The sequence below is a fragment of the Ornithodoros turicata genome, unplaced genomic scaffold (genome assembly GCF_037126465.1).
Source record: "Ornithodoros turicata isolate Travis unplaced genomic scaffold, ASM3712646v1 Chromosome62, whole genome shotgun sequence".
Taxonomy (NCBI): Eukaryota; Metazoa; Arthropoda; class Arachnida; order Ixodida; family Argasidae; genus Ornithodoros; species Ornithodoros turicata.
This window is the reverse complement of record NW_026999386.1, coordinates 749,652-760,269: the sequence shown is the minus strand read 5'-3', so window position 1 is coordinate 760,269 and position 10,618 is coordinate 749,652. Positions and strand designations below refer to the sequence as shown.

Genomic DNA, 10,618 nt, shown 5'->3' with positions numbered 1-10,618 from the left:
TAACTACTTTTTAGTAGTTTATCTATAACTACTAACTATACTGTGTTAATTTTAGTTTAATCATTAGCTTAAAGGGACAGTCGCATCGACCACAGATCGATTCCGAAACCACAGTGAAATGAGATTTCCCGTCCTTCACTGACCATGACTCCGAAAGTCCCATTCCGATCGACGGAATACTTTTTGCATAATTCGTGTGTAAGCGGCGCTACAGCAGACGACGGATGCGGTCGTCAAGCGGAACTCCCTGCTGAGAATCTTTAGCAACGTCACAAGGAATCTGACCAATAAGAACGCAGCGAGCCAGAGGAGTCCCCGCGGCTTGCAGCTTGCATGAGCAAGGTCAGGGAGACGAAGGCGACGGCACATACGGAGATGGCGGACTCGGAACGCGGAAGTGGCGAATCGTGCTGTTCAAATGCCTTTAGTAATAGCTCCCGTGACGAATATGCATGTTTGATGACGGCCCATATTCGACGGATCCGCTTCTTCTGCAAGTCGCTGGTGATGTACGTGCCGCAGCTGCGTTAGCGCAACAGAACGAGCCTCAGCACCACTGCTTTAGGTACGTTCATGATCGGAGTGCTCAATACTTAATCCCGTGACATTCACACTACGACGCAGGAAACAATCCAAGTGTTTGTGCGGCGTCTGTGCTTCCCAGGAACCGGATGAGCACCTATATGCTGCAGTGCTGGTGAAGTGGCAGAGTTGTGCAATGACGGCACGCACCACACGCACGCATCACACTCTCTGTCATCGGCCAGAACTTCTGGTGGTGTATCCACCGCAGTATTGCAGCGACGATCACAGTCTTCGCCTACTGTGCCCACGATAGATAGGCACGTCGAGCAATCCTTATTTTCGTAGTTGTCGTCGTTGTTTGCACACACGACGAATGCCCCATGCAAGTTACGAAGGCTCTAACCAACTGTGCAACTCAAAGGCCGGGTTAGGATTAGAATGATTGTCAGGAAATTACTGTGCTACGTGTTTAGGAAAGTGTCCTTTCCTTTTACAGCTACGTCAGGTTCACTGCTTATTGTGTGTTTACAAGCTGAGTTTGGAGATTCCTTGGACCGAGAAACAGACGACAGATACCAGGGTGTGTCGTCCGCATGATTCGCCAACGTTTTTCCATCCTGGTCCTATCGGGACTATCATCTTTAGTGTGCCTGATTTCCTGTTCACACCTACACCATAATAGACTTGTGTAGTTTCCAATTGAGAAGTGTGAAACAGAATCTGTGTTACCACAGTAATCCCGAGAAGTGCAAAGGAATAGGCAGGAGCAATAAACTACCTGGCCATAAGTGACAGCTATACTTTTAATGGTAGTGTAATGCTTCTTATCGTTGGCAGTATTATAGCATGTGAGGGATATAACACGTCAAATAATTTCAGGTAACGTTTCATAACTCACTAATGGTACAGTTACACCTTATTATCATAGTAAGTGATACATCTGTCTGGGAATGCCCAAAATTTGTCATTACCACGGAAGATTGTTCTGCCTTGATACAGCAAAACAAATTTTGATACCTGCCATTGATCCAATTTTTTTAGCACCACTGTTTTGAAAACAGCTTTCAAGACTGTAACTTCAGAGATCCTTGGCAGAGCATTACCTCTTGTCTATGTATTATAATAATTATTATTATAATGACAGGCAATAAGTTACGCAAATGTGAATAAATCTTTGTGTTGACTGAGTGTTGTCCATTCAAGAGCCATCGCACAAGTCTACATCCAACTCTTCACGCACAGATATTTATTATTTGCTATGCACAGACAGTTATGAGCGTGCACCACACTGGCAATGTCCCTTGGGATCTGAAGCGGGGAGTCACAAAAATAAAAAACAAAATAAACAGTTTCGTAAGTACTTCAATTGCAATGAAAACGGGACGGTTGGACAGTAAATTGGATGGTTTCATTATAACAGTGGTACACAGGAAAAAAACTCGGGGTGTTGGGGGGGGGGGGGATCTGGATCGATCTCTGGGCACAACCAAGTGTAAAATTTTGGAAGGGTTAGTACATCCTGAAATGACCCTCATGCCTCAGACCCCACTACTCGAGTAATGCACCTCCCTTTTACAGTAAGAGGCCTCTTACTATCTACGGCATATCCTATCAAAGCTCACAGGACAGCAAATTTGGCCAATGCTTATGTGACAGTGCCTCGCAGAACATGCAGCTTTTCTGTTGAATTGACACTACATCTCTGGTAGCCCCTTGCACGCAACAAAATCGGCGGCCTCCTAAGTCGATATGGCATGGAGGACGCAAGGGGCGCTGCCACTCCTATGGACGCAGGCTATCTCCAGTGTAGGGGAGACGAGGATTTGTTACCAACAAGTCATAAGTACAAAGAAGCAGTTGGGGCTCTACTGCATATATCGACGACAACACGGCCAGATATAGCGTTTGCGCTAGGCGTCTTGTGCAGACGAGTTAGCTGTCCACGTCAGAGAGACTGGAACGCACTAAAACGAGTACTACGTTACCTCAACCATACTAAGGACATGAAACTGAAATTACCAGTAACTGCAGTACTCAAGCTTTCTTGCTACGTCGACGCTGATTGGGCAGGAGACCCTCAAGACCGGAAATCAACATCGGGGTTTTTGTTTAAGCTTGGTGAGAGCAGTGTGTCTTGGGGCAGCCGAAAGCAACTCTGTGTTGCATTATCATCCACCGAAGCTGAATACGTTGCCGCAGCGAGTGCTTCTCAAGAACTGCTTTGGCTACGTCAGCTGTTACTGGATTTGGGAGCGCCACAGGCTGAACCAATGGTTATTTACGAAGACAATCAAGGCTGCATCAGGCTCACCGTGGATGCAAGCTCCAACACTCGGACAAAGCACATAGACATTCGCTACCATTTTATTCGTGACTTGGTTAGTCAAAAGATAATTCGATTCGAATACTGTGACACCAAGAATATGGCGGCGGACTGTTTCACGAAAGCTCTTTGCAAACAAAACTTCGAACGACTGAGAACTCAAGTGGGAATTGTATGGAATCGTTGTTAACGAGTTGGGGTGTTGGATAACGCTAACAACGGATTGAAGTTTTTCTTTCTCTTCGTTTTATCTGTGGTGCGAGGCTCGCTATGCTTTGCACGCTTCGCACGTTATTCTATTAAAGTACGTTCTGCTAACAGGCCCGTGCATCATTTTACATTTAACCAGCAGTAATGTATAGCATTGCAAAAAAGGAAAAAAGGGCTTAATCTCAACGCTGCATCAGCATCATTCATCATCTCACAATACCGTTGTTGTTGTCAGCCTCTGCACAAAGATTTGGGTGGACCTGAAACGGACCTTTTTTTTTTCTTTTCATTTCCTGTTGTCAAGTTATTTTGTCTTGGCATGTAGCTGTGAGATGTCAGTAGAAGCCATGAAGTCATTCTCTTTACTTCTTGAACTTGGATGAAGAAAGCACTGTTCTTGATGATCCTAATTTGTCAGAGGCGTCGTAAAGGCATTAGTGTAAAAACCAGGTCTCTCAGCAAAATTGCCGTGCACACACGTACATTGTTTGATGCCGTTTCGTGGATGGATGGGACTTGGATCAGAGGCACCTGGTCCTTCTATAATACAGAACGTCAAAAGTGCTCCTCAAGTTGGCTACGACAACCGCAAAAACCGCCGCCCTACAGCACACAAACAGTTCACAAACAGAGAGATAAAAGGAAACTGGGAAGTGGTTTATGGCGCTTATGTTACGGACAGAGGTACTGTTTGTATATAGTGCCTGATTCTAACACCAGCACACAAACAGCGTCAGTTCTTCCTTTTAGTGATCGGGGTTCATAGTTTGCGAACTGTTCTGTGTCCAAAAATTGTAAACACATTATATGTATTTAAGTAATATACGTACCACTTGCGCTTGACCCTGTCGAGCTGCCTGCAGCTGTAATACACATGAAAACCAATTATGTCTACCACATTCCACAAAAGTCACAGGTTCAGTAACAGGGAAAGTTTCATGATAACGCGTCCGACAACGAGAAAAGCCAATCACGTTCATATGAATGACATGTTCTTTTACTTGTTTATTGTATTTTATTTATCTAGTTATTAATCATAGGTTAGGGGATACCTTACGTTGTACCGATTTCGTCTTTTGCTGCTAAGTTACTCACGCGCCAGAGTGACAGACCCGATTGGGAAACTACATAGACATTGTGACTTACTGTCGAAGTTGCTGGCTCGCTTTGTTCATGGAACACTGTCGGAACGGCGTCAAGTTTCAATTCGTTCCTTTTTTGTGTCAATCCAAGTTGCACTTGCACGATGTTCTGATCAAGGTACACATTATCGGTGAAATGCGAGGAGCATACACGGACAGCATGAACACTCCTTGCTTCATCTGGATACCCGCTAGTGATGTAGCTGCTTCCAACTTTCGCTTCGTCTGGGGTCTGGCTGTACCTGTATCCTTGGCGTGCGAAATCAAACATCGAGGTTTTCGAAGGAAGTTTTCCTGGAGTCCGGAACGCTGCGTCGGTTTCCAAACGACATATCACGCGAAGGATGCAAGCGTAGAGATAGTATCCGCGTCACTACAAAGTGTCACATGTGAATACGGGCGACGTGCCGGAAAAAAACAAAGCAGCCCCAGACTTGGCGGCAGACGACAGCGTCCTTCACAGCGGATTAGCCAGATTCCACCTTGCGTCACGAGATGTTGTTGGCGCTGGCGCTTTCGAGGATCAAAACGAAACCGTATATTTTAAATTCGATTCCTCATCACCCGGTCCGTTTTGGAAGGAGAAAATTTGGCAAATAGCTCGGTGGTAGTGTACCGAACACATTGGTATTGGATTCGTAACCACGGTTTCGGATGCGACAGTCCCTTTAACTGCATCACATGCAACTACTAGGATGTAGTTAATTGTGTAACTACCCAGGGAACACATGGTAGTCTACTAGGTGTCCAGACCTGTTCTAACCCTAGACTTTAGGGATAGTGCCCAAACTAGACGTTGAGTAGACGTCTAAAAGTCTTACTATTATTTAGACGTCTAAAATTAGTGATTTACTAGACATCTGGTAGACATTTAGTAATTGAAGTCTAATTGTAGACGTCTTGTAGCTGGCCTTGTAAATACCACATATTAGAAATCATAAAGATTTTGTCTTATTAGGTTTTTAAGAGGTGTGAACACACTCACACATCAAATAGAGTCACTAAATTATAAGAGGTGGTTCTAAACTTAGCCTTCAGACTTACAAATCTGAAGTTCAATTGTTACAAAACATATGCAGGAAACTGAATTACTTGATGGCAGAGTTAACATAACTGTGTTGTTCAAGTTGTCCATGAACCGGCCTTGGTGGCTGAGCTTGTAGTGTGTTCGCCTTCTGATCCCGAGATCGCCAGTTCGAACCCGGCCAAAAACACCAGCAACTTACTGCCAAGATACAAGTTGCTTAGATATGCCATCTTCCGCAAGGGACATTAAATAGGTGTGTTTTGTGGTGAGCTTTCATTGCACATTTAAGGACACTCAGGTGGGCTATCCACAGACCCACTGCTGTGGCGTCGCTCGTGATCTCAGTTGTCTCGCAATGTAAACCCCAATTATTATTAAGTCTTCCATGCTGGTATCTGTCCACAAGAGTCGTCACAAGAAATCTAAAAAATGTAGCCAAATGCAGAAAGAGAACTGGAATTAGGAGGGTCATCCAAAAATAAGTTTCCCGATATTTGTTATTCAAAGGAAACACCACTAGGACAAACTGAATGGTGTAGTAGTTGGGTGTGACATCCCGGCACTGCAGATGTTGGTTAATGGAGTGCCATTCACCTATGTGTCAGGCATTCAACCATGGATGTAATATTTCCGAGTACGTCTGACTATCCTAGTAAGTAAGAGCTATCCTACTTTTCGGAAAAGAAAAAAGAGTGCTTTAAAGAATATCCACTGACAGTTAACACCTGTTTATACAAAACACTTTACGGGCATTGAAATGGTGTGTCCTCTATACATGATTCCAACGAGTAGCCGCTGCGCCGCGCCATGTTTAGTGCCACTGCGACCTCTGCCGGCTTTCTCCTCTCCTCCATATTGGACTGTTGGAGATGCGCGGTCTTCTACTTCTACCTCGTTGATTACTCGGGCTGTTTACGCTTCGCACTTTTCTTGCTATTTTTATTTTTTGTCATCGTTGTTTCCGTTTATCTTTACATCTCCTTATTACTTTCTCGCTACTGTTGCGAGGTGCAGTGCCTACCGCGAAGTATTGTTGCTGTTTGAAAATATCTACGTCGTGATGGCTCCGGCCTCGCGAGAGCCGTCGACTACAAAGACGGAGCAGGCGAAGATCCCGCTAATGATAGAAGGTGAGTGGCTAGCGCTCTAACAGTTGTGTGTTTTTATCAGGGCAATGATATCTCCACCGAATCTGACGCACAGTTGTAGTTGCGCTACAAGGTTCAACTTCTAGTTCTAGATGGCCGGTACTACCCTCATCCTGACGATCTTGACAGCTGGAGCGACAATATGAAGTTGTGGCCGGGAGTCGCCTCAGGTGACATCGTTTACTACCTTTTCAGCTCAAAGGCTTGTGACTTGAAAGACGTGAAGGCCTATAAAAGCCTGGAGTCATACAATTACCTACAGTGCGGGTGGGTTGGAAAACTGTTGGTCCACAAAGTAGACAACGAAATAGTGTTTGTTAAAGGTGAGGTGAGACCATAGCAAGATGTGCACAACAGACCCCATTCTGTGTGGATATGTGCGAAGTACAGTGGCACAGTTCTGACTGCTGGCTGTACCTGCATGGCAGGGAAAGCCAGAGTATGCAGCCACGTTGGAGCAGTCCTCTGGAAGATAGACCTTGCAGTTTGCAATGGGCTGACTGGCATTTCCTGCACGGACACAGTAATGCAGTGGAACAGAGGAACGAAACGGAACGTGGAACCAGCTGTGCTAGGGGACATCTCATTCAAAATGCAGAGGCGGATACTTGACCCGGATGTGAAAAGGGAAAAAAGAGCAGCACTACCAAGTGACCCGCCTATGGATGACAGAACCTTCAAGGAGTTCATCAAGTCATCACCCGTGTCTCCTCTCTTCAACGTTAAAGGTATTTTGGTCCATTTTGTGTACTAAAGTGTGTGTGCGGTAGCATTTTCAAGAAGTGACAGGACCAGACATGCTCATTTCAGTTAGTCGTGAAGCTCAGTTGTTATTTCTAAAAAGCTCAGTGTTGCCATGTCGCAGGATTTACAGCTGTCCGACATTTTGCTCAAACTTATTTCTTTTTTCATATAGGAACACTTCTGAACGAAACCTTCCACCCTCCTCCACGGAATCAAGACCGAGGAAATATGAAAGGTGTTGCGTCACCACTGATGGAACATTTGCCCTTATGCCCAAGTAACCATGCAAGCCATGATGCAGAATATGAGCTGCCGCACAGTTGCTCGCCATGTAGTACGTTTTATGAGAACTATATTGTGCTATCGCCGACTGCAATATCCACGCTTGAGTACCATACACGAGGCCAGGACAGTGAGCTGTGGCATGCAGCACGTCGCTTGAGGCTCACAGCATCGAACGTCAAGAAGGTGCCAAAAAGGGAGACAACATCATACAATAAGGCAGCAAAGGCTATTTCCATGCCATCATTCCTTGGGAATGCAGCGACGAAACATGGCAAAGCATGTGAAAATGCAGCCCGTGAACGGTTTATGGCTAGGACTGGGCTCCACGTTGTGAAGTGTGGAATTTTCGTGAGTGAAGATTACCCATGGCTTGCCGCCTCTCCTGACGGCATAATTGAATCTAAAGACGCTGTCCTCGAGATTAAGTGCCCCCATGTCGAAAACTGCAAGGAAATGATTGCGAAAGGCAAATACGATGTGAGGCTCATCGACGAGAATTATGTTCTTTCAAAGAATGGACCTAATGGGTACTTCATGCAGGTGCAATTCCAGATGCTGTGCATTGGAAGACAACGGTGTTATTTTTATGTGTGGTCTGTTGCCACAAGTGGTGATGTGACTGATATAGTTCTTGAAGTGCCATTTGACCCGTCGTTCTTGGCTACCAATGTTGTGCGACTAAGAAAATTTTACTTTTGTGCACTGTTGCCAATGCTTGTAGAGCACCACAGAAATGGACAAAGAGAACTTAATGTAACATACTGCAATATCCTGAAGCTGTAATTAAAACATTGATCTTAGTCTTGTGAAAGTCGCAACATATCGGCCATCATTTGAACCCCCATTACGTCAACTCACACTCCTCTCCACAGGACATACATGATTTATTGGAAAATGCTCAACACACAACATTTACCACCTATGCTGTCCTGTGAGCTTCCCTGATCAGGGGTGGCTTTAAGTTACAGAGCCCAGCACATACAAAAATTATGTTACTGATAACCTTCTTAGATGCAATAGGTAAGGCCTGTTTCAATGTGCGATAGGTCTTGATCCTGTTGATCGCTCTTTCAATGTGGATCCGTACAGCGGCTATCCGTCTTGTCTGGGTCACTTCTGCCTGTGTTAATTGAGACTTCCCTGCAAAACAAAATTGCGGTTAAATGCATGGCTGCTTTTGAGCTAGGGCACTTACCTCTTGTGAATGCTGGGGTGTTAAGTCGAATCCCCTGCACTTGCAGTTCGTGGTCCAGAGTGAAGCCTCTATCTGCCATGATTTCATCCCCAGGCATGAAAAGGTCACAGATGCCACAATCTTTCGTGAGAAGTTTATCGGATGCACGCCCACCATAAGCTTTGGAAACAAATATTATGAAGCCATTCGGGGCAATTGCCACCAGAAACTTCACTGTATTGTTATATTTGTAGTTACTGTAGGTCTGTGCTGTAGGCATGAGCTTCCTCGGACGTTGTAGCACAACTTCAGTACAGTCAAGAATGCATGTGGTGCATGAATATCCATTCTGAATGAATGACTCGGGCATGGTATTGCGAATGTAGCTTCGTGGTAGCCAGGTAACAACTTCCTTCATGATATCAGAGACAATTCCAAGTATATAAATAAAGTGGTTCCCCACACTTGAAACGGACACACGAAAAATTCTTGCAAGATGTCCGTAGAGGAGCCCCAGACGCAGTCTCATAAGGCACAGCAAGAGCTGGTCTTCGCGTGGCAGAAAGCTTGGCTTCTGTGCAAGCATTGTTACTATTTCTACCATCTGACTAAACACTGGCTGTGACACCCCTGTGTAGAAATTAATGTCATCAGCAGAGAGTGTGCTGGCAAATGACGTGCGGTGCGGCTCAGTAGCAGGAATTTGCGCATAACAGTGATCCTCATAGAGGTTCCGTTCCCATTGCGTTCCCTGGTCATGTGTTTGTCCTGCTACCGTGCTGGTGGCAGTTGCCTGGGTACCCTGAAATTCAAAGTAAAATGGCGTTAAAGAGAAATGTGTGGCAAGCCACTGTTTGACTCATAAAATGGTTGCTCTACTTACGGCATCCACTCTTTCCTCAACAGCAAGCCCGCCTCTGGCAGATGTCTGGGTTGCCTGCAAGAGAGCAGCGTTAGCAAAGTTCCTTGGAAAAGAAGCCCATTTTTCGTCATGATGTAAATATCACAAGCTGCCATCTTTAGAGTAGTAGCAATACTTTCAGCCATATTTTGTTTTGTACTTACTGCATCCATTCGTTGCGGTTGTGCACGTTCGGCATCTTGGGAGCCCGTCACAAGAATGTGTGCTGATGATAATGGTGAATGAAGCCCTATGCTACTACTCTCAAAGCAAATGTCACTGTCCTGTAAGGAACAAATACACATTCTACAAACACACTGTCACTGTGCATCAGACACATCATCAGGTGCACCTATTTCTCTGGAATTTTACTTAAACAATTTCTGTTGTGCAGTTCAAATTTGCTCTGAGAAACTACAGCACATTCCCATAAAGTAATATAAGAGCATGTGTACCTCAAGCAATGCAGCAGCACTGAGGAACTGTGACACCGCAACTTCCTCTGTGTTACATTGTTCCTTAGTGGCACTTTTACGAGGCTCATTCCTCAACGTCTTCTCTTGCATGCTTCGCGCGGAACTTGGGCTCGTTGACAGTAGCTCCGGTTGGCTCTCATGCGTTCTCTAAAAAAACAGAATGCCTGATTATCAACGTCATTACTCGCCTAGGTACCGCGCACCTTCCTCTTCGACGTTCCATGGGTATGCTTGGGTACGCCGACGACCTTTTAGTACCTGCAAAGTATGAATTCTGTAGAAGTGCATAACAGCATTAGCACGCATACCTTTCTGTCGTAACCCAGAGACAGCATGGGCACGGGGTTCTGGTATGTTTTCCGGCCGTCCACGAAGTGCTCGGAGCACACGCGCGAAGATGGTGAAGGTACGAAATCTTTGCGATTAACGGCGCTTAACCACTATCGTTTCAAATCCGGGTCGGCTGGGAACCTGTGCAACAGGTACATGTTGCAGCCACACTGTTCCTGCAGCACACCGTGAACATCACACGGTTGTTTTCTTGCAGCGTTCCTTTTCTTCTGGTTATTTAGGCACCCATACAGAACACAGTGCTGCCCAGATGAATAGGGATTTCTGTATGGCATACTTTTCCCGTGAGAACCGGACACTCGTCACGCGGAC

At 45.4% G+C, this 10,618-nt stretch overlaps 1 protein-coding gene across 1 annotated transcript; it reads right to left on the bottom strand.

The window, feature by feature from the left end:
• Positions 1 to 8,323: 8,323 nt before the first annotated feature.
• On the bottom strand, positions 8,324 to 9,986 carry LOC135374457 (uncharacterized). Its single transcript, XM_064607414.1, has 5 exons — positions 9,935 to 9,986; positions 9,644 to 9,763; positions 9,462 to 9,515; positions 8,600 to 9,380; positions 8,324 to 8,544 (listed from the first exon to the last, which is right to left on the bottom strand). Exons 2-5 carry the CDS (start codon positions 9,650 to 9,652, stop codon positions 8,324 to 8,326), a joined length of 1,065 nt encoding a protein of 354 aa, XP_064463484.1. The 5' UTR covers positions 9,653 to 9,763; positions 9,935 to 9,986.
• Positions 9,987 to 10,618: the final 632 nt, after the last annotated feature.

What these genes read in the sequence shown, in the direction of transcription:
- LOC135374457 (XM_064607414.1), bottom strand. An exon ending in TTGAGGAAAGAGTGGATGCC is followed by an intron (nt 9,381 to 9,461) that starts GTAAGTAGAGCA and finishes TTTGAATTTCAG; the next exon opens with GGTACCCAGGCAACTGCCAC. An exon ending in CACCCCAGCATTCACAAGAG is followed by an intron (nt 8,545 to 8,599) that starts GTAAGTGCCCTA and finishes TTTGTTTTGCAG; the next exon opens with GGAAGTCTCAATTAACACAG.